The sequence below is a fragment of the Protomyctophum parallelum genome (assembly GCF_964188405.1).
Source record: "Protomyctophum parallelum genome assembly, chromosome: 22".
Classification (NCBI taxonomy): Eukaryota; Metazoa; Chordata; class Actinopteri; order Myctophiformes; family Myctophidae; genus Protomyctophum; species Protomyctophum parallelum.
The window spans coordinates 21,181,396-21,204,651 of record NC_139714.1 but is presented as its reverse complement, the minus strand read 5'-3'; the positions used below and the strand labels follow the sequence as shown (position 1 = coordinate 21,204,651).

The 23,256-nt window shown below is 45.4% G+C and overlaps 1 protein-coding gene across 1 annotated transcript in view; it reads left to right on the top strand.

The window, feature by feature from the left end:
* Positions 1-23,256, top strand: part of celf2 (cugbp, Elav-like family member 2) — a 98,512-nt gene that overhangs the window by 63,841 nt on the left and 11,415 nt on the right. The window contains 4 exon segments of the mRNA XM_083757648.1: positions 5,076-5,237; positions 8,401-8,473; positions 13,846-14,011; positions 18,557-18,654. Coding sequence (XP_083613774.1) covers positions 5,076-5,237; positions 8,401-8,473; positions 13,846-14,011; positions 18,557-18,654 — 499 coding nt within the window.

Below are 23,256 nucleotides of genomic sequence, written 5' to 3'. Positions count from 1 at the left end.
AGACACTGACAGCTCCGCCGTTTAAGTATACGTGTTTTTTTTTTGGCAGAGACGCTGGCCCAGGGATCAGCTTCAAGCAGCGTCCATATATATACATACCGCATATCCGTGCGTGCGTGCGTGCGTGCGTGCGTGTGTGCGCGTGCGTACATGAGTGCGTGCGTGTCTAAGTGTCAACTCGCGCCCGGTGTCGCACCCCTCCTCCTCCACCCTCTCTCCCAGGCAGGCATCATGAGGGAACCGGGGTGGCGCTCTCATTCAACGGGTGGCTCCGCATTTCCCTCGCTCGCCGCGCCGAGTGCCAGCCGGAGTAATGAGATATTTAGTGGTCGGGAAAGAGGGGAGTGAGCGAGCCCCTCTGTCTCGAGGGGAATTTACGGCGGCGACGTGACCCAGACTGACACTCTCTCTCTCTCTCTCTCTCTCTCTCTCTCTCTCTCTCTCTCTCTCTCTCTCTCTCTCTCTCTCTCTCTCTCTCTCTCTCCCTCTCCCCCTCTCTCCCCCCCTCCTTCATCCGTCTGCGGTCAGAATAAAGAGGCAGAATGAGTCTTGGCGCGATGGAGTAAATATGCCTGAGCCTCCTTCAGACAGCAGACGTGCTCATTCCGCTGATAAGAGTCAAGCCCCCCTGGCCCGGCGCGGTGGAGAGGACGCGTACACGCACGCACACACACACGCATGTGCACGCACGCACACACACACACACACACACACACACACGTGCGCACGCATACGCACAAACAGAAATCGACATGCATAGTGCATACATACAGTATATGCACACACAGTCGCACGTACACAGAGATTCATACTCTCTTACTGTCCAGCATAATATACAGCACACACCTACTAACACACCAACCTCTCATACTGTGTGCACGCACGCACACATGCATGCACACACACACGCACGCGCACGCACAGCACACACACGTAAGTGCATATGACGGTAATTGAACAGAAACCATGCTATAGCAATGGTTCCCAAACTTTTTCATGTCAATGACCCCCAAATTGACACTAATTAGCACACACCCCCATTTGAACAGATAATAATAATAATAATAATAATAATAAACTTTATTTATAAAGCGCTTTTCGAAAACAATGTTTACAAAGTGCTTTACAGTGTCAAGGTCACACAGTGACAACAAGCAAATGATATGCATAAAATAGACCGTATAAGACAATAATAGAACCAAATCATATACATACATACATGGACATAAAAAAATGTAAAAAAAAATACAAAAAAAGAAAACATGATGAATCTAAGGAAAGGCTTTAGTGTACAAATATCTTTTCAAAAGTGATTTGAAAGTTGACACTGAGTTAGCTATAGCCTTAAAGCAGAAGGTAGGTCATTCCAGAGTCGGGGGCGCCCGGGCAGCAAAAGCCTGGTTGCCCATATGGTGACCACCAGGCGAGTCGAGGGAACTTCCTGAGGTTCTAAGGCTGCGTACTGGCCTGTATGGTTCCAGCATATATCTGAGGATCTAAGGCTGCGTACTGGCCTGTATGGTTCCAGCATATATCTGAGGATCTAAGGGTGCGTACTGGCCTGTATGGTTCCAGCATATATCTGAGGTTCTAAGGCTGCGTACTGGCCTGTATGGTTCCAGCATATATCTGAGGATCTAAGGGTGCGTACTGGCCTGTATGGTTCCAGCATATATCTGAGGATCTAAGGGTGCATACTGGCCTGTATGGTTCCAGCATATATCTGAGGATCTAAGGGTGCGTACTGGCCTGTATGGTTCCAGCATATATCTGAGGATCTAAGGGTGCGTACTGGCCTGTATGGTTCCAGCATATATCTGAGGTTCTAAGGCTGCGTACTGGCCTGTATGGTTCCAGCATATATCTGAGGATCTAAGGGTGCATACTGGCCTGTATGGTTCCAGCATATATCTGAGGATCTAAGGGTGCGTACTGGCCTGTATGGTTCCAGCATATCTGAGGATCTAAGGCTGCGTACTGGCCTGTATGGTTCCAGCATATATCTGAGGATCTAAGGGTGCGTACTGGCCTGTATGGTTCCAGCATATATCTGAGGATCTAAGGGTGCGTACTGGCCTGTATGGTTCCAGCATATATCTGAGGATCTAAGGGTGCGTTCTGGCCTGTATGGTTCCAGCATATCTGAGGATCTAAGGCTGCGTACTGGCCTGTATGGTTCCAGCATATATCTGAGGATCTAAGGGTGCGTACTGGCCTGTATGGTTCCAGCATATATCTGAGGATCTAAGGGTGCGTTCTGGCCTGTATGGTTCCAGCATATCTGAGGATCTAAGGCTGCGTACTGGCCTGTATGGTTCCAGCATATATCTGAGGATCTAAGGGTTCCGTACTGGCCTGTATGGTTCCAGCATATCCCAGATTATAGCTGGGCGCCTGCAGGCCTCGCAGGGCTTTAAAGCGCAAATAACATGCATTTTAAAACTGCTTTTAATATTTAATATCATATTGTCTATGTCCCTCAAAGTTATTTCTAATGGTTTGAGCCTCAATCACCACTCTGATATAACCAGGCCTTGTCATTTCTTTCTGGACTTTGAAAGCAGTTTTAGCTGCAGTACCACACTGTCCTGAGGTGGAGAGGGTGCTGATATGCAGATTATTTAATATTTGAGTCATTATAATACTCATGCTAGATAAAACCAGGCTTGTTTCCATTCCATGCCAGCTTGGAAAATCAACAATGGTGGACATTGTAAACAAAGTGGAAATGCAAATTTGCAACTGAAGACTGAAGAAATGGAGGAATTATACAAAGTAGGGTGACATTGGTGACATCACGATGAGGCCAACATCAGATGAGCTGTTTCTGAGAGCAATTTCCATTAAAACACCCATATGACATGAAGGCCTGATTGTTCAAAATTGGTTATTTGTGGGGATAGAAAACACACATGGGAGCCCCAAAAACACAAAATAAATTGAAAAAGTTGAATTTTATGTTATAGGTCCTTTAAAAGTAATGTTGAAATGAAGTCTAGCTGCAGAGTTTTGTACAAGTTGAAGACGGGACGTAACTTTTGTGCTGAGCCCTGAGTAAATAGTGAATTGCGGTAATCTAAGAAGCGAGATGAAATAAATACTTTTCAAGGTCTGCAAATGATAACCTAATGTGGACCTAATTTTAGGAATATTTCTAAGTTGAAAGAAACATGATCGTACGACTTCCGTTACTTGCACATTAAAAGACAAGACATTGTTTGACAGATTGCCAAGATGTGACTGGAAGGGGATGGTGGAGTGTGATTGGCCAAACTAAGAGGATCTCAGTTTTTGACTCATTAAGTTGAGATATGCCAGGGACCCCCATAAGAGAAGATTTGTACGGCTCTAGCAGTGATTCTCAGCCCCCAGTTTGACATGAATTAGTCTACGGACCCCCATTTTAATGGTATTTCAGAGGCGACGGTTGACAAGCAAAATCCCTCAACAGTGAAATCTGCTGGCAAATTGTTGTTTTCATTGATTGCAGCTCACCAGGCTTCAGAACACAGAGAAAACCCCGGACCCAAAGACAATCCACTGAATGTTCAAAGTTCAGACTGTTTGCGTTTAACTGAGCTCATAAAACCTAAAAGGCTCTCTCTCTCTCTCTCTCTCTCTCTCTCTCTCTCTCTCTCTCTCTCTCTCTCTCTCTCTCTCTCTCTCTGTGTGTGTGTCTCTCTGTCTCTTGTGCACATTCTCACAGTCTCCATGTGAGATGATGAAATAGTTCTAGAATTCAGGAAATCTCTCTCTGGACAGAAAGACAACGGAGCCCTTACTGAGAAAGAAGGCACGCTATACCTCCAGGGTCATTGTGCGTGCGTGTGCGTGCGTGCGTGTGCGTGGTGCGCGCGTACGTGCCTTTATTGTAGGCTTAAATAAAAGTCATTGTACGTGTCTGCGATTAAACGCGCATGTTAGTGTGTGATTGTGTGTCATTGAGCGTGTCCCTTTCGCCAGGGTATCGTTGCAAAAAAAAACAGATTAATCTTAGTCCACTGTATCTGACTATATTCTATTATGCGTACCCTAAATCAAATGTATACTGTGTGTGTGTGTGTGTGCGTGTGCGTGTGCGCGCAAACACTACTGCGCTCAGCCTGTTTGCCAGGGAACTTTTCTCATCTGCCTGCCTTTATTGTATGCATAAATACAGGTTTTAAATAAATGATGTGTTGTGTGCACACACAGGTGCATGCATATATTTATGCGCATATGTGTACTGTGAAGTATGTTTGTGGGTGACTTTGTGTGCTTTTGCGTGTGTGTGTGTGTGTGTGTGTGTGTGTGTGTGTGTGTGTGTGTGTGTGTGTGTGTGTGTGTGTGTGTGTGTGTGTGTGTGTGTGTGTGTGTGTGTGTGTGTGTGTGTGTGTGTGTGTGTGCGTGTGTGCGTGCGCAGGTGTATTCATTGGATGTTTTTTTTTATTTTTTGCCAACATCAGCCCTCCATGCCAAACCTCCTCTTGAACCCGCTAACGCAGGCCTGGGCAACCTTGACGATGGAGAGGGACACTATATTTCCACCCCCACTCCAGAGGGCCACATTACTGCATATTACTGTCAAAAATAACCGATACAATAACAATAACAATACAATTTAGCAGACGCTCTTAACGCGACTTACATTAGGCAAGAACAGAAAAGCAATACATCACACATACACAAAAAAGTAGTATTCATGGAACATGCGTGAGCTAAGAACGTAACCGTGGAATCTCTATATAATGAAACTAAACTAAACTATACATATATACTATACTATACTATACATGTATACTATTACTATTGATACTAAGTGCTATGACTACATACAATGCAATTAGTGCTGTCTACATCACATGCTATAAGTCTGTATAAAATCTACTGTAAGTCTACAAAAGAAAATCAAAAAAGTGCAACTTGCAGATCGCTTATTTTTGCTATTTAGCATTTTTGCTAGCACCCCCTAGTGTCTATCTGTGCACGCCACTGTGAGTGTCATTTTGGGGGGGGTCCTTGACATGAAAAAGTGTGTTCTAAACGCCCCGCCCCCATCTCTCCCCTCCCCCCCCCCCCCCCTCCCCCACACACAGGGCTGCTCGTCCCCCATCGTGGTGAAGTTCGCCGACACGCAGAAGGACAAGGAGCAGCGGCGCCTGCAGCAGCAGCTGGCCCAGCAGATGCAGCAGCTCAACAGCGCCACCACCTGGGGCAGCCTGACGGGCCTGGGCGGCCTCACCCCGCAGTATCTGGCTGTAAGAGGAGGCCTCTCGTCGCCTGCCGTCACCCCTTACTGCACCACCACCGCAGCCAGCGCAGCCGCCGCAGTCAGTGCCCCCCCCCCCACGCCCCCCCCCCCCCCCCCACCTTCCTTCCAGTGTTGATTCCAGTGTTGATTTCTCTTGAAGAGTTTTCACTTATAGTTTCAGTCACATTTTAGTCACCTGGAATGTCTTAGTCTATAGTTTTATAGTCGACAAATAGCAGACCTACAAGCTCGTAGCGCGCCACTCGGTGGCGCGCTATGAGCTTGTAGATCTGCTATTTTTCGAATCTACAGGTGATTTAGTCGGAACAAAATGTGTTTTGGCGGGCCTTGATGCCGTCGTAATGACTGTTCATTTTCCCGCTTGCTGAAAATAGACGATCTACAAGCCCACAACGCGTTGCGCTGCGTAGGGCTTGTATAGATCTGCTATTTTCAGCATGCAAAAAAGTGTAAAATGACATACTGGATCTCTTGTCCACTATAGTCCCTTCCTAACGTTTTAGTCTAGTTTTTATTTGTTGACGAAATTGTCAGTACTTTTAGTCTTATAGTTTTAGTCATCCTAGTTTAGTTTCCATTTAGTTTTTGTCAGTGAAAAAAGGTAGTCGACGAACATTTTTCGTCTTAGTTTCAGTCGACGGAAACAACTCTGCTTCCTTCCCTCCCTCCCTCCCTCCTTCCCTCCTTCCTTCCTCCCTCCCTCCTCCGTCCGTGTCTCTCCTACTTGTTACCTGTGCTGCGGTTTCCATTCCGCTTCTCCCCTTTCATTTCTCACTCCGTTTATCTACTAGACTAGTTGTTTAACAAAATGTACTGCTTCTGACGGAAGGTTCCGCCAGAATCCAACCGGCAACTGCTTCCGGCGTAACGTTCCGTCTGATAAGCTTTGTTATTGATATCAAACCGGATCGCTCATTTCTTTTTTTTTTCTTTTTTTTGCTTGGCCTTGGCACCGGATTGCGCAACCGCACTGCCGTTCACCTCCCTTTATGAAAAAATATATATATATATAATTATGTTTTCCAATTTTTCCAAACCGTGACAATTTCGTCCGATTTCCGACCCGTTCCGAGATTGCTTTCAAATGGCGGCGCCGAGCCCCGACCGAGATCCGATTATTTCCGGCATTCCGAGAGACCCGACCCAGCCAGGCAGACATAATTGTGGACTATATGAAATAATATAGCGTCCACGCATTGACCAATTACCATTTCATGATTCATGCGTGAGAGAGAGAGAGAAAGAGAGAGAGAGAGACACAGACAGACAGAGAGAGAGAGAGGTTCCCTGCAGGCTGCGTGCTGCAGCAGAGGGTGAGAGAGACGTGTCTCGTCTCTCCTCGTCTCCGCAGAGTGCGTACATTTAAAATTAACCAAACGGATCATTTGTTTTTTTTACACACAATCATCAGAGTGTTAGCAGAAGCAGATGCATGTACCGGTCTTGGCTGAATGGAATATTAACAAGGCGCGACACTCAATGCACTTCTAAACAGCTCCTACTTTGCTCTCTTCTTTATCCCCGTGTGGGGAATGGGATACACGAGAGAGTTGTCATGGTTGCTTTAACCTTCTTATATTAATTTGATTTGAGCTTTGCTAGTTTGCTTTCAGCGAACTCGACGATAATGTACCCAAAGAATACCAATTTCATTTTAAGAGTAGACAACATTTGAATTCACATGAATACACGTTTAATGCACCTAACGGCATTTCACTATGGACAAAATATTATCCAACGCCGACAACAAAATATTCTTTCATTTTGGGTCTGAGAGGCTAAATGTCATCAAATGGTGGTCCATGGCTCAAATGCCCAATAAATAATGGGCCTTACTGCTGAACGCCACTGCAAAATGGACCCAAATGTAGGGTTAATTTAACACCGGTCCATTTTGACGTCATCGGTCAAATGGCCAAAATACATATAGCGTGGTTAATGTATGTTTTGTTTTGTAATAATAATAATCAAATTATTACCCAGGCGACCTTGTGGAACGGGTCCCATGGGGTCCCCAGCAAGAAAAAACAACAACATTTCAATATAGCATCAACATTATTTTGTTGAACGCGTTCAGGCATATTTTATACTTCTTTTTTAGCTATTGTACATACAGTACCAATGTATAAAGCGGTTCTGTTATGTTAAAAAAGAAAAAGAAAAAGGGAATGTGTGTGTGAAAAGAATATTATAGCCGTCCCTGCCTGGCACAAAGCTCTGTTCAGAAGGGTGACAATGTGAAAATGTTTCAGAGACGCTGCTTTTAGAGTCTCAGTGCTTGTTTTGGCTTTTTCCATTTTATACACGAGTCAAGCTCATTTTCAAAAGTCTAGTCGAGATCTTCGATTCCCCAGTTGGTTGATCCTCTCAGTACAAGTTGCACCATGTCTTTTAAAACGAGGAGGAAAATATCTCCGCGACAAACACCACCTCTCCTTTTACGAGATATTGATTGACTTTTGAAAAAAGAAGAAGAAAAGAAAATGCTTTGTTGTGAGAGGGGCTCCTAGATTTTACCAGGACTTTCATCCTCTCACTCGCACTCTCACTCGCGCTTTCTCTCTCTCTCTCTCTCTCTCTCTCTCTCTCTCTCTCTCTCTCTCTCTCTCTCTCTCTCTCTCTTTAATTATGTTGGGTTCGCACGCTGAAAATAAGACAAACAGCATGAGCTTGTGTATTGGCTGTTTTTGTATGGCTGCGTACATATTAAGCATTAGTCCTCCAAAAAAACGAATCAAGAACCCAAAACAAAACAAAACTCGCAATAGAAACTAGATGTTATTAATTTGACGTTAATTTAAGTCATCGAAGGGGTCGATTTCTTTGACAGCATCAGCCTTTTATTTTATTTTTCGTTTTGAAATCTAATTAAGTCGATTATTAGCGCTCTCATGCTCGGCCCGTTCTGGGAGAGTCTTTGTGGAATGCAAACTGCTCTGTTTGCTCTGTCTATTAGCTGTTTCATTTAGCCACAGAGCACCGATGCACACATACAGCACCATAACACTGAGGTCCTCATTACGCCTGGAGTGTCCTGCAGTGTGCTTCCGTATAGGAATACATTACGCAGTCGCTACGTTCTCTGCTCACTGTTTATTGTCTGCTCTTCCCCCCCCCCCTCTCTCTCTCTCTCTCTCTCTGTCCATCAGTTGCTCCAGCAAGCAACCTCCACCAGTAGCCTAGGAGCCTTCAGTGGGATCAGCGGGATCCAGCAGATGGCAGGTACGTCATCAGAATAAGTCAGCCCCCCCCCCCCCCCACACACACACACATTCTCCTGAAAACCTGAATTAACCCCCCCGACTTGTGTCCCCCCAAAGCCACGACTTTTGTTCCCCCCTCTGTTCTGGTTGTTCTCGTTTCTGACTTCTCTAAAGTGAGACCAAAGAGCATAACGGATGAACTCGCATGTTAGACTCCAAGAGACATCTCTGCCCTGCAGATGTATTAACGACGCTTGCTTAGATTTGTCTTGATCTCCACACCAACGTGCGAGTGTGTGTGTGTGTGTGTGCGCGCGCGTGTGTGCGTGCATGCACGTGTGTGTGCGTGTGCGTGTGAGTGTGTGTGTGTGTGTGTGCGTGCATGTACGAGCGCGGGCCCTGGGCGTCACAGAGCGGTGACGAGGACTCTGTCTTGGAGAGAGGAGAGAACATTGTTCTGGCTCTAAATAGGGCTTCGGTGGTGTATTTTCCCTCACGTGGGCGCCCTCTGCTGGCCTCTGGCGGTCTTGCCGCGTCAGAGTTGGATCAGCTCATACTATATTATACTCCCCTCTGGTTAGTATGCCGCAGCTGTGTCCAAAGTGCGGCCTGCGGTTTAATTGCGGCCCTGGGACGAATGTTTTACGGCCCATTCATACCTGAATTGTATTATGAACGGCCCATTCAACAGTATGGGACATTTTTACATTCACATTCTTTTTAACCTGGGCATTTCCCAGAGTATAATTTGTCAGTGTTAGTGTAATTTTTTTTTACCTTGCTTGCTTGGTTACATTTGGTAATGTGACACAAGGCTGAGATACACTGTGTGTGTTCACAGCACCATGACCTGATTATTCTAGATCATTTTTTAATCCTGAGGTATGTAGTTGGTGTTTTTATTATTTTCTAAATATGGCCCCCTTTGAAAAAGGTTTGGACAGCCCTGGTACACAGCGTCTCCGTGCTCATTCCCTCTGCCCTCTTTTTTTTTGGTACAAAAACTCACTCTTTTCTCCACACATATCCCCTCCGTCCTCGCACCGCCTTATCTGGTCTACACCTTGCTCTCCCGCCTCTCGCTGCCCTTCAGCGTTTACAGTTCAGTCTCCAGCCGTGTTTTTCTCTCACCTTCTGCATCTATCGCTCTCTTAGCTCTCTCTCTCTCTCTCTCTCTCTCTCTCTCTCTCTCTCTCTCTGCGTCTCTTCTACTCCTTCTTTACCTCTCGCTCTCTAGCTCCATTTCTTGTTCTACTCCCCCCCCCCCCCCCCTCTCTCTTTCTCTGTGGGCGCTCGGCGAGACGCCTGTCAGCTCTTAATTGTAGGCTGTTTAGCTGGTTGACAGTGGGAAACAGGGGGAATATTTATAGCTTCGCCCGCGCGGGAGAAATTGCTGCCACTGCCGAGGAAGGGAGAAAAAAAAAAAGTATAGAAAAACTCGACTGATTTAAGTGCGACTGGTGTTCCGGGGAGAAAATGATGGTGTTTTGAAGTTGTGTATATAACTTCTTGTATTCTCGACTTTCAGTGTGAATTCTCTAAAGTTGCATTTTTCAGGCAATAATATATTTGTCGCACGCACGCACGCACGCACGCACGCACGTACGTACGTACGCACGCACTAAATGTCCTACCCGACGACATTACATTTTTCAATTAACGCAATCCCCGCCAGTTTAATCAATGAATTAATCCCGTATTGCCACGGCTTTTTCGACTGCTATGCTCCGTGCAATAAGCCTTGTTTTGAAAGCGACTGAAAGCGCGAGCTTTATCCCAGCTATAGGACATTTAATGGCAGCTGAATTCTGAGATCTCGTTGGCCTGGCCATCCATCTGGTGGGTGAGAGAGAGAGAGAGAGAGAATCTGTGATTTGCAGGAGATGTGAGACAGCTGAGTGACATCTGGTCCCAGTCTTTAGCACGAGGAGCCACAGAGCTGTGAGAGGCTCAATTACCCCAATGAGCATTCAATTAGACCGCAGCCAACACCGGGCCTGGCACGGCCACACACACTCTGCCATGCAGGCTCCGCCATGGAGCCACACTGGCCCCAGAGAACACACACACACACACACACACACACACACACACACACACTCCACGTAAACAGCCCTGCCTGGATACATCTTCAGACTCCTGATGTGGGGGAGGTAGATTATATTTCACAGTGAAATCTTCAATGTTAATTTAACTCTGTGATTATGTTGGTTCTCCATCCAAGCACTGCGTCTACAGACCTCACTTACAGACCCGTATTCATAGAAAATGCTCTTTGGTCGTTGCCCTAAATTTCATGCTCATTCGACAAAAGCAGTGCATGCAAATGATGTCTGTATATCACTTCTGGCACATTTTGCCACGTAATGAACCGGCTCAACTTAGCTTCCTTCTGATGTATCACAGAAGATTGTCCAAAAATAATTATACAGGGATTCTGACTTCACGACTTGCCATGTTGGCTTGGATTTGTTTAAGTTCGATTTTTCTCAAGTAGCATTATAGATAGGGCTGCGAATCTTTAGGTGTCCCACGATTCGATTAAATTCGATTCCGATTCTTGGGGTGACGATTCGATTCAAAAACGATCTTTTCGATTTTTCCGATTCTCGATTCAAAAAAGATTTTTTCCGATTCTAAAGCAGTTTTTTTATTTTTTATTAAAAACAATTAAATAGAATTTTAGCATGATCTACTCCAGTCTTCTGGCATGAAAGCAGAGTACATTTAGTAAAAAGCTTGTATAATTGTAAAAGATTTATCAACTGAATGATTTAAACACACAAAGGTTAAATCCAAGAGTAAGAACATGTCTCATTTATTTAGCTTGCACAAATTTGAACCAGTACAAATCTCTTCTCACTCAATACCAGAACAATACATTAGTATTAAAACAGGTGTAAAATAAATACAATTGGCAGGCTTAGCTTAGCTGGTAGTAAATGCACTATGCAGAAACCCAGGCCATAATGCATTGCATGCACAGGTACATTAAATGTACCTGTGCATGCAATGCATTATTGCCATTATTATTATTATTATTTTTTTTCCTTGCACAAATTTTGTGCAAGAAAAAGAAATCGATTTTTGGAAAATGAGAATCGATTCTGAATCGGACGGCATTAGAATCGCGATTCTAACTCGAATCGATTTTTTTTACAGGCCTAATTATAGACCTTGGAATACATCGCTGAAGATACGTCCCGGGTGCATCCATGCGATGTATTTTCGTTCTGAGGTATTCTGTTTAATAGTGACTCATAGGGATATACTATGTGACAAGCAGGTATAGTCTGGTGAGCAGGTGAGCAGTATGGGTTGGCGCCCCAGCCTGAGAGAGAGGCAGTCCTGTGCAATAATTCCACTGCGGTGTCGAACAAGACATATACTCTTCCCTGTGGTGTCTCGTTCCTGTGGTCTTGTGTGTGTGTGTGTGTGTGTGTGTGTGTGTGTGTGTGTGTGTGCGTGTGTGTGTGTTCTCATGGTACTGTATATACATTCAGACTTGTATATACAGACACATACTGTACCTCATATTGACAAAGTTTTCCGCCTCTCTTGAGTTGATTTCCTAATATGATGACATGCTCACAAACACGCAGCCACCACGTATACGGCACATAATATTGGATCACTCTGTTTGGACTGTTCGGAGCTGCTCATTAGAGATAACACAGTTCTGCTCCGGTGGACGCGTCTGTCTGCTCTACGAGGGCCTGTACAACTGCCGTGTAAAATGCCAAGTGCGCGCGCACGCGCACACAAACAAACACACACGCACCAAACACTCACACGCCCACATACACGGACACAAAAAGCAAGGTGAAAGGTCTACTTTGTACCCACAGAAGGTGTTTTATAGCCATTGCTTAGCCATCATTTAGCTTTTGGCATGTGGTCATTAATTATGCTTAAGTATGGGCCCATATGCTAATGCCAACAACAGGCGAATTACCAATGAATGGATCAAGGATAGGTTTGCTGCGGTTGTCCCATGTTAGACCTACAGTACAGTACTGTAACCACGGTTGTCCCATGTTAGACCTACAGTACAGTATACTGTAACCACGGTTGTCCCATGTTAGACCTACAATACAGTACTGTAACCACGGTTGTCCCATGTTAGACCTACAGTACAGTATACTGTAACCACGGTTGTCCCATGTTAGACCTACAATACAGTATACTGTAACCACGGTTGTCCCATGTTAGACCTACAGTACAGTATACTATAACCACGGTTGTCCCATGTTAGACCTACAGTACAGTATACTGTAACCACGGTTGTCCCATGTTAGACCTACAGTACAGTATACTGTAACCACGGTTGTCCCATGTTAGACCTACAGTACAGTATACTGTAACCACGGTTGTCCCATGTTAGACCTACAGTACAGTATACTGTAACCACGGTTGTCCCATGTTAGACCTACAGTACAGTACTGTAACCACGGTTGTCCCATGTTAGACCTACAGTACAGTATACTGTAACCACAGTTGTCCCATGTTAGACCTACAATACAGTATACTGTAACCACGGTTGTCCCATGTTAGACCTACAGTACAGTATACTGTAACCACGGTTGTCCCATGTTAGACCTACAGTACAGTACTGTAACCACGGCGTTTGATTCCTACAGATTCGACAACAACCATCGACAACAACGGGTGGTATGATTCATTCTACCGCGACTAGCGACGGGACCGCGGTGGGCCGCCTAATAAATAATCTTGATGCTTAGAATTGGACGGAAACGATTTAGATCAAGAGTCATCAACGCTTTAAGATTTCCGGTCTCGTCGGCTAAACGGGGTGGAGAACATTTTTGATGACGTCCCACTGTTCACTGTTGCGCAACATCGAGTGTTGCGCAACAGACGCTCCCAGCCTGTGGAGCGATGCGATCGGTTTTGATATCAATAACCCATTCTGAACGGGCACCCATTTTGGTGTTAGCATCATGTTATGCTTTAGCTATTGAAAAATAGCAGATCTACAAGCTCATATCGCGCCACCGAGTGGCGCGATACGAGCTTGTAGGTCTGCTATTTTTGAAAAATCGAAGAACGACTGACATTTTCTAGAATCTGATCTCAGGTCAGAATGGGTTAATCAGACCAGTGTGTGTCCAGTGGAAACCTCGTATGAATCTGATCTCAGGTCAGAATGGGTTAATCTCCGCCCTGGGCGCTGGGCGTTACTGATTGAAAGGGGCAGAGAACTTCGTCCATACATGTGCGCTCAGGTTGTCAATGCCGAGCGATTGCAAAGAGACGGGACCATTTTTTCGCCTGTGGAATCCAAAGTGTTCAGCCGTGATCGTTAGGGCCCTCCCCTCGTCCACACACACCTCGTCATGCTGCCCCCCCCCCCCCCCCCTCTCTCTCCAGGTATGAGTGCTCTGCAGTTGCAGAACCTGGCCACTTTAGCGGCGGCAGCGGCGGCGGCCCAAAACTCAGCCAGCCCCTCCACTGCCAACGCCCTGTCCTCCAGCGCAGCCTCCCTGGCAGCCCTGGCCAGCCCAGGTAAAAACGCTGCACCTCCTCCTCGCTGGCGGTGGCGGTGGTGGTGGGGGTGTTCCGTCTATCCGCTCTCCACGCCGTTCTCATCGCCATCGTAAACCCGTTGTCGTTTGCGCTGCAAAAACCCCCGACGCCATCGTCGGGCACCATGAGTCATTGTCACCGCACACTGTCATCGTTCACTTGTCGCCGTCCTTCCACCACAGCCCCGCCTCCTCCACCACAGCCCCGCCTCCTCCATTGTTCTTGGTCTTCGTGCCGATGTTGTGGAGCGCCGCCGCAGCGCAGCAGTATGCCCGTGTGGTCGTGTTGTCCCCCCCCCCCCCCCCCCCCCACTGGTTCATCCTTTATTGCTTTCCGACATCGTTCTGGGCCTCCTCTGCACCACCTCTCCATCTCCATAGAGACTCCATAACGTTCTGGGCCTCCTCTGCACCACCTCTCCATCTCCATAGAGACTCCATAACGTTCTGGGCCTCCTCTGCACCACCTCTCCATCTCCATAGAGACTCCATAACGTTCCGGGGCCTCCTCTGCACCACCTCTCCATCTCCATAGAGACTCCATAACGTTCCGGGCCTCCTCTGCACCACCTCTCCATCTCCATAGAGACTCCATAACGCCTTGCCTTGTTCGTTTGGCGTCTTCCTGTCTGTGCGCCTCACTGTCCTGTCCATGTGGCATGTAGGTGGCTCCACCACCGAGTCACCCCCCACACCTCTGTCTCTTTGTGTCAGGTTTCCATACTTCCAGACTACTGTTTGTTTGTGTGTGTGTGTGTGTGTGTGTGTGTGTGTGTGTGTGTGTGTGTGTGTGTGTGTGCGTGTGCGTGTGCGTGTGCGTGTGCGTGTGCGTGTGCGTGCGTGTGCGTGCGTGCGTTTGCGTTCAGTCTGTATTGTGGTGCCTGCCCTTTTTTAAGTGATTTGACCCTCCTTTGTTTGCACCATAGAGCCCCACAGAGAAACGGGAACCTTGATGAAGCAGACTTGTTTCAGGGGGAAGGAGTGCCTACACACACACACACACACACACACACACACACACACACACACACACACACACACGCACACGTGTGTTGTTGTTGTTGAGGGCGGGCGCTAGCCCCTCCTACCATACAGGTTTAATATTTGTTTTTAGTTAAACAAACCATTGACAATGAACGGAAGTTTACGTCATGGTGTCCCTAACACAAACATTAAATTACATTAACAATAAAACAATAAAGTTTAATGTTTGTTTTGTCCGTGTTGGTTTTATCACCACCATTACATCACCTAATCATAGCAACACGAGTTAGACTTTAATATATTAGCGCCCCCCTCACTTCACACAGGTGTGATTTTTGGACTTAAAAGTCCCCGGCAACATGGCTGGGCTTTAGCGGGGGGACTGATTACGACCAGACCACCTCCACCTCCTCCTCATTCACTCCGTTTTCCAGCCTTTCGTTCTTCTCTTCCTTGTGCTCCCTTCTTTCATTGCCCTCACCTCTTTCCACTTTCCTCCTTTTGACAAGCTCCCGTTTCACCTTCGTCTCTCTGCTTCCACCTTCCATGTCCTCTCAGCCTCGCTCTCTGGTGGTGGCGGCGGCGGCGGCTCGCTCGACCGTCTCCGTTCTGAGCGTGCAGACACAAAAGCAGAGCATGAATCGGATAAAGCTTTTCTCCCGTCCTCTCCCTCTCACAGCGGCGCTCCCATTCTGCTCTCCGCTTCCCACCACAGACTTGCTTTGCTTTGGAATGAATAGCAACGCTCTTCTCCCTTGTTACTTCCTTCTATTCTTACTCTCACCCTACATTTTACATGCTGTACTTTCACCTCTCTCTCTCTCTCTCTCTCTCTCTCTCTCTCTCTCTCTCTCTCTCTCTCTCTCTCTCTCTGTCTGTCTGTCTCGCTGAATTAGCCCAGCCTTGAATCGCACACATTCAGATTCCACTATCCTCGGTGGCCGCCGGCCGTATTAAAGTGAATGAAGCGGCCCGGCGTTGTGAATGTGTCGATGAAACCGAGACGTCATGCCAGTCTGATAAATATAGACTCCTCTGCATGGAGACAGGGCTTGTGTTTTTTGCACCCCGCAAGTCATGCTGCCGGCACAGAGCTTCTTTTTTTTTCTGCTTTTTTATCGCTACCATTTCATAATGTATTCAGCAACAATCCTGCTTTGTCGACACGTCTTTGATGAGATCAAGGGTATAGGGGGGGTACAGAGGGAGGGGGGGTATAGAGGGGGGGGGGGGGGTACAGAGGGAGTCGTTGTGACTCAAAATGGAAACGCGGGTGCTAGTTCATGTTTCCCGTGACATCACGCACCCAACACCACTGGCATAGCACTTCACCCACTTGAACCATGTTGTTGCACGAGTTTCACACAATTAAAGCCGCTTATGCACGGAGGTGTGTTTGTCAATCTGTGGTGTGTGTGTGTGTGTGTGTGTGTGTGTGTGTGTGTGTGCACGTGTGTGTGTGCGCGTGTCTGCTCTGTACGTGTCACAATCTCTTCTTTTCGTTTTGTATTTCCATGTCAGTGACAAGACTGTGGCTCAGTGAAAACACATTGTGCTTCATCAATACATTTAGAAAAGAATATACTGAAAGTACTGAAAGAGAGTGTGTGTGTGTGTGTGTGTGTGTGTGTGTGTGTGTGTGTGTGTGTGTGTGTGCGTGTGCGTGTGCGTGTGTGCGTGTGACACATTATATCACCCTCCACACAAGGATCATTGCAAACCCACAGATGTTTAGCTTCCTGCAGAGCTGTGTGTGACTGTATTAGCTGGATAGCCTTTTTTCCCCTTTGCTTTGTATTAAAGATGGAGTGCCACATTTTTTTGTATTTTTCCAGTTTTTCACGTGTCTATGAGGTGACGGTACTTCATTAGACACCCTGGAGTCGTTTTTATGTGCAATGGCGTATTAACTTTGTATTTAGGGTTTCTTCCTGGAGGCTGAATCCTTGACAGTCAAACGGGCCAATGAAATAAACTGTAATATAGTGACATCACACTATCAGCCCCTCCCCTTAACCCCTCCCCCTTTGTCATACAACTACAGCTGTGGGTGTGGCTTCAGTTCAGGTGGATCACCACCCACCAGGCAAACCAGGCATACTTAAAGGTTTTATGACATTCATTTTCATTTATTTTTCTTTTTTCTTTTAGGTTTTATGACCTCAATTACACCCAAAAAACCTGAACTTTGATCATTCAGTGGATTTTCTGTGGTCTGAAGTTTTCTTTGGGGTTTGGAAGTCCTTTGAGCTACAATGAAAACAGGCAACACAGTGAAACAGTGACATCTGCTGGCAAATCCCATTGACATATATGGGATTTGCAGTAAGTGATGTCAGTTACTGCCGGCAAATCAGAGCACCTGTTTGAGCCAGAAAACCCCAGATCACAGAAAATCTACTGAATGTTAAAAGTTCATGTTTTTTGGGTGCAATTGAGATCAGAAAACCTAAAAAAAATAAGAACAATTCCAAAACCTTTTTTTTAATGTCACAATCCCTTTAATGAACTGGTGGGCTTGTCCACATAACAGCATGGTTTTGACAAATACTGTACACTTTTTGGAAAAAATGTTCTTCCTCTTTATATTATAATAATACCTGATGATCATGTTTTAGGGTGGAAAAGTTTTGTGGCACTCCATCTTTGACACTTCAGCGTAGCCTTGGGTTCAGCCACCCACGTGGCTCAAAGTAAATGCAACAGGGGTGACCCTTACTTTCAGTTCATCCTTTTGAAACTCGGAAAGTGTAAAATTGTAACCAAGTGGACCAGTGTTAATTTTGACAGCAGATTCTGACTTGGTCTTGGTCTTTTGAATAGCACACCGTTTTAGCTTTAGTCCTATTTAGTCATCTGGAATTCTTAATATTATAGTCTACTATAGTCTTAGTGGACTAAATATCTAAATCGTGGTCTTTTAGTGTCATAGTCGTAGTCATGTCATTTATCATTTTGACAGCAAATTCCAATTCAGTGTTAGTCTTTTGAATAACACGCCATTTAGTTTTAGTCCTATTTAGTCTTAGTCGACTAAATGTCACAATCTTAATCTTTCAGTCTGTTATTTTCAGTCAACAAAACTCCACTGCCCCTTTTGTTACATCTGTACACCCTCTGAGTTAAATGAACACTGCCCCTTTTGTTACATCTGTACACCCTCTGAGTTAAACTGTTACATATGTTACATCTTTAAACTGTTACATCTGTACACCCTCTGAGTTAAATTGTAAATCGTAACTGATGATAATTAGGCGAGCCGCGTGAAACCTGCGACTTTGTGCCGTCACGCCTAAAGATGTCGACGGTCCCTTTTCGGCCGTCGTCTCGTCTGCCCTCGCTCGTCTAACGTGCTTGCTTCTTTTGTCTCTCGCCCCTCTCTCTCTCTCTCTCTCTCTCTCTCCCCCTTTCCACCTCTTTATATCCTTTTCCTTTTTCCGTTTTCCTGCTCCGTCCAACAATCCGGCCTCTTCCGCTTTCCTCTCCCGATCTGCTCTCCCTGCTCTCTCTCCTCCTGGTACTACCCCCCCCCACCCCCTCCCCCCCTCCTCCCCCGCAGCGGGAACAGCTAGTTCGGGCATGACCTCGCTGACCTCTCTGGGCACCCTGCAAGGGCTGGCGGGCACGATGGGCCTGAACAACATTAATGCACTAACAGGTAGCATCAACAGTGAGTATTCAAGCTGCCCACCATCATGCAACCCGCCATCACCTCCACCTCCACCACCCACCTCTGCCAACCTCCACCCATCACCACCCACCTCCACCTCTGCCAACCTCCACCCATCACCACCCACCTCCACCACCCACCTCCACCACCCACCTCCGCCCACCTCCACCCACCTCCACCCACCCATCCATCCATCAAGCCTGCGCTCAGTCGCACTGAGCGTTACCAGTGGTGGAAAGTAAACTTCAGTACATTTGCTCAAGTGCTGTACCTGACGTCGGCCTGACGTCGAAATAAATAAAATATATATATAAAATAAATATTCTGAAAGAATGTATATTCAAAGGTTTTTGCCACATTTTCACGATTTTTCAAAAATAGCAGAACTGTTTTTCTATTTAGCTATTTTTCAATAGCTTAGTTAAAACACCAAAACGTGTTCCCGTCCAAAATGTGTTAACCCATTCTGTACGGGAACCCCTTTTGGTGTTTTAACTATTGAAAAATAGCAGATCTACAAGCTCATAGTGCGCCACCGAGTGGCGCGCTACAAGCTTGTACAGTAGGTCTGCTATTTTTGAAAAATCGTGAAAATGCGGCACAAATCTTTGAACATATATTCTTTCAGAAGACTTTTTTTTAATTATTTCGACGTCAGGCCTAAATGGGTTAAATTAACATTTTGAGGCCCTTTTACTTTACTGGAGTATTTCCCATTTCCAATACTTTTACTTTCTACTTCTGCTCCACTACATCTCGGAAATCCAAACGTTGTATTTTTACTCCACTACATTTTATTTGAACATTCTTTGGTTACCCGTTACTTTGCAGATTTTGTGATTGTTATTGCAAAACATAGCCTAAATTAACCACTTCATTTTGGAAATAGCCAGATCTAGGAGCTCACAATGTGGCTCCGCTCTTCTCACGAGAGTTTTATACGTTTTGAGAACTCGAAACGGGACATTCTGCATACTGGCTACTTTTACTTTTGGTGCTTTTAAATGTTTAAATGTTTAATGTTGGTGCCAATACTTTTGTACTTTCACTCAAGTACATTTTGAATTCCGGACTTTTAATGTATAGTGTGTATATATATATATACACAGTATCACAGTATTGATACTTTTACTGCGTACTTTTTCCACCACTGATTAATGTTACAGACCATGTGCTCGGATACAGAGAGATTAGGTAGTACCATAACGGCCCGACTGCGGCTCGCAGCTTTGACACCCCTGTACAGCAGCGTGATCTATAGCATGAGAGTGACTAGCTTGTAATAACAATGGAATGCAGAAGTGCTCATTCCATCTCAATGGGATATAGTTCCAATGTTTGGAACTATAGCCAAACGATTTGCCCATAGCACCACGCTTTGCAGTGAGACCAAAGCGTGTCGCGACTCTCTTCTTCTATGGCTCTGACCTGCACTAATCAATGAATCGGAATTGATATTACGTCTGTAATCTCGTATGGGAAGGATCGGTTCATTTAACAAACACGTTGAACAATGTTTGACAAATGTTGCAGATGTTGGATAGTGTTTTAATCCGGACCCCCAGCCAACATCTCTGTGTCTGGATTTTAGCTGGCAGTTGCATCTCATTAACATATTATGTGTTGCACTCACTCACTCACTCACTCACTCACTCACTCACTCACTCACTCATTCACTCATTCACTCATTCACTCACTCACTCACTCACTCACTCACTCACTCACTCACTCACTCATTCACTCACTCACTCACTCACTCATTCACTCATTCACTCATTCACTCACTCACTCATTCACTCATTCACTCACTCACTCACTCACTCACTCACTCACTCACTCACTCACTCACTCACTCCTCAGCCCTCATCCGTCCATCTGCGTCCTGGTTGTGTTTGCTGTGAGTGTCCTGTCCTGACCATGTCAGTGTCGTGACTCGTGATGTCTTACCTTGCATTGTATTGTATTGTTGTGGTGTGTGTGTGTGTGCGTGTGCGTGTGCGTGTGCGTGTGCGTGTGCGTGCGTGTGTGTGCGTGCGTGTGTGTGTGTGTGTGTGTGTGTGCGCGCGCGCATGATTTTCATTTTTCACCATGTCCGTTTGAAACCAGGCGAGGATGACAAACAAGATTTTCATGGCAGTACATATATATTTAACACAAAAGTAAACAGCCCAGCTCTTTTTAATGCTCAAAAATATATATAAATTTGAATCAAATTCCATTCAACTATACTACCTGTAATTAATATTCATATTGGCACCTTTTCTAGTAACCAGACCTTAGATGATAAGACCCCTATACCCATTTACTTTGTTAACCAGACCTTAGATGATAAGACCCCTATACCCATTTACTTTGTTAACCAGACCTTAGATGATAAGACCCCTATACCCATTTACTCTGTTAACCAGACCTTAGATGATAAGACCCCTATACCCATTTACTTTGTTAACCAGACCTTAGATGATAAGACCCCTATACCCATTTACTTTGTTAACCAGACCTTAGATGATAAGACCCCTATACCCATTTACTTTGTTAACCAGACCTTAGATGATAAGACCCCTATACCCATTTACTCTGTTAACCAGACCTTAGATGATAAGACCCCTATACCCATTTACTTTGTTAACCAGACCTTAGATGATAAGACCCCTATACCCATTTACTTTGTTAACCAGACCTTAGATGATAAGACCCCTATACCCATTTACTCTGTTAACCAGACCTTAGATGATAAGACCCCTATACCCATTTACTTTGTTAACCAGACCTTAGATGATAAGACCCCTATACCCATTTACTTTGTTAACACAAAAAATGCTGGAAACGTATCCATACGCTTTATTAATATCGAACGCCGTACGCGCGAAGCGTATCTATACGTTTTATACGTTTTTTTTATTGCTTACTGTACATCAACGTCCTATGCTCCAGGACACCGAAGAAACTAACAGCGATCCTCTCCAGGAAGGTCCAATATGTGATCCGGGAGTAAAAAGCCCCTCCCTCCTGAAAAGAGGTCTGTCTGTGGCGAAGACGCTCCCTCCTCCAATGCCTCCATTACACGTATGGGTCTGCACGGCAACGGCATAGACCAACGCAGATGTCAGGGCATCTAAAATGGAGTTACCCATACTCTAGTAGTAGTCTAGTGTCTGTGAATACACTCGATTCCCCCTCCCCTCCTGTTTCTACATGGTTTCTCCCGAGGAATCTTTGTGGGGGGAGTCTCTTCTGCCCGGATCGCATTGCAGTTTGAGTTCCCCCCCCACTGGCCCCAGGCCACACTGCGCCTTGCAATCGCCTTGCACCGCTCTCTCATTCTCGGAAAAAGATATAACGCAGTCGTGTCGATTTGCCCTCTGCCAGTATATAAACCAAGAATAATCTTCAACGATCGCCATTTCATAACGTTTTCAACACGCACACGGCACACGCCATGATCAACTAACTGCCGGGCTACGTCTTCAGTCTTCACCAGCCATCGCTATCCGTTGTGTGCATCGCCATCGCGTCTTCACTTTGTTTGTTTGGGCAAAGAAGCACGATCAGCGATGGAAAAGAGCTTTATATCCACGGCAGATAAGTAATGACGTATTATCGAAGGACCGCCATGATCAACTTACTGCCTACGTCTTCGTCAGCCAATGCAGCCATCATCGCTATCCGTTGTGTGATTGTGGATGTAGGCTATATCCACGGTATCAAGAGAGACGCCCGGCTGTGATATAGGTCTTATCACTGCAATTATAATGAATAAAAAGGCTACAATCACACAACGGATAGCGATGGCTGCATTGGCTGGTGACAACGTAGCCTCGGTCCCAGGCAGTTAGTTGATCATGGCGGTCCCTCGATAATACGTCATTACTTATCTGCCGTGGATAAAACTCTTTTCCATCGCTGATCTCTACTATACGTGCTTCTTTGCCCAAACAAAGTGAAGACGCGACAGCGTTGTCCAACAAAGCGGCCAGTTATTTGATCATCTCTCTCTCCTGTGCTTCTTTCCTCAAACATGTCCAGACATGTCAACCTCAACCACTAAACTCACCGATCCAGTAACGCATCTCACCGTTATACTATCGTTCTGAAGGCAGATATAAAAATAAACATAAATAAATTATTGTCATATACATACTACACACTGAATGAAAGCCCTAATTGTCTACTTTTAGGAGGGAAACAAATACATAATATTGATCCCATGTACAGTTTGTCAGTAGGCTATTGAATGCAGTTGTTCAGGTCCAACTATTATTCACAAAATAAGGCCTATAGCGACATGTACATATTATATACCGTATGAAACAGAAGACCCTCTGCTTTCATAAGAAAAAAACTAATACTGTAATAATAATAAAAATCACACCCCTGTGAAGTGAGCATTTCCTCATGAAGTTATCATAGCGAGTTATAAAGGTTTAAAGTCACAGAGATTGACAGGCAGATATAAACATAAATAAATAATTATCATATACATACTACACACTGAATGAAAGCCCTGAATGTCTACTTTTAGGAGGAAAACAAATATACAAATATATACAAATATAGTTTGTCAGTAATTGGCTATTGAATGCAGCTTGCGCCCACCAGAGA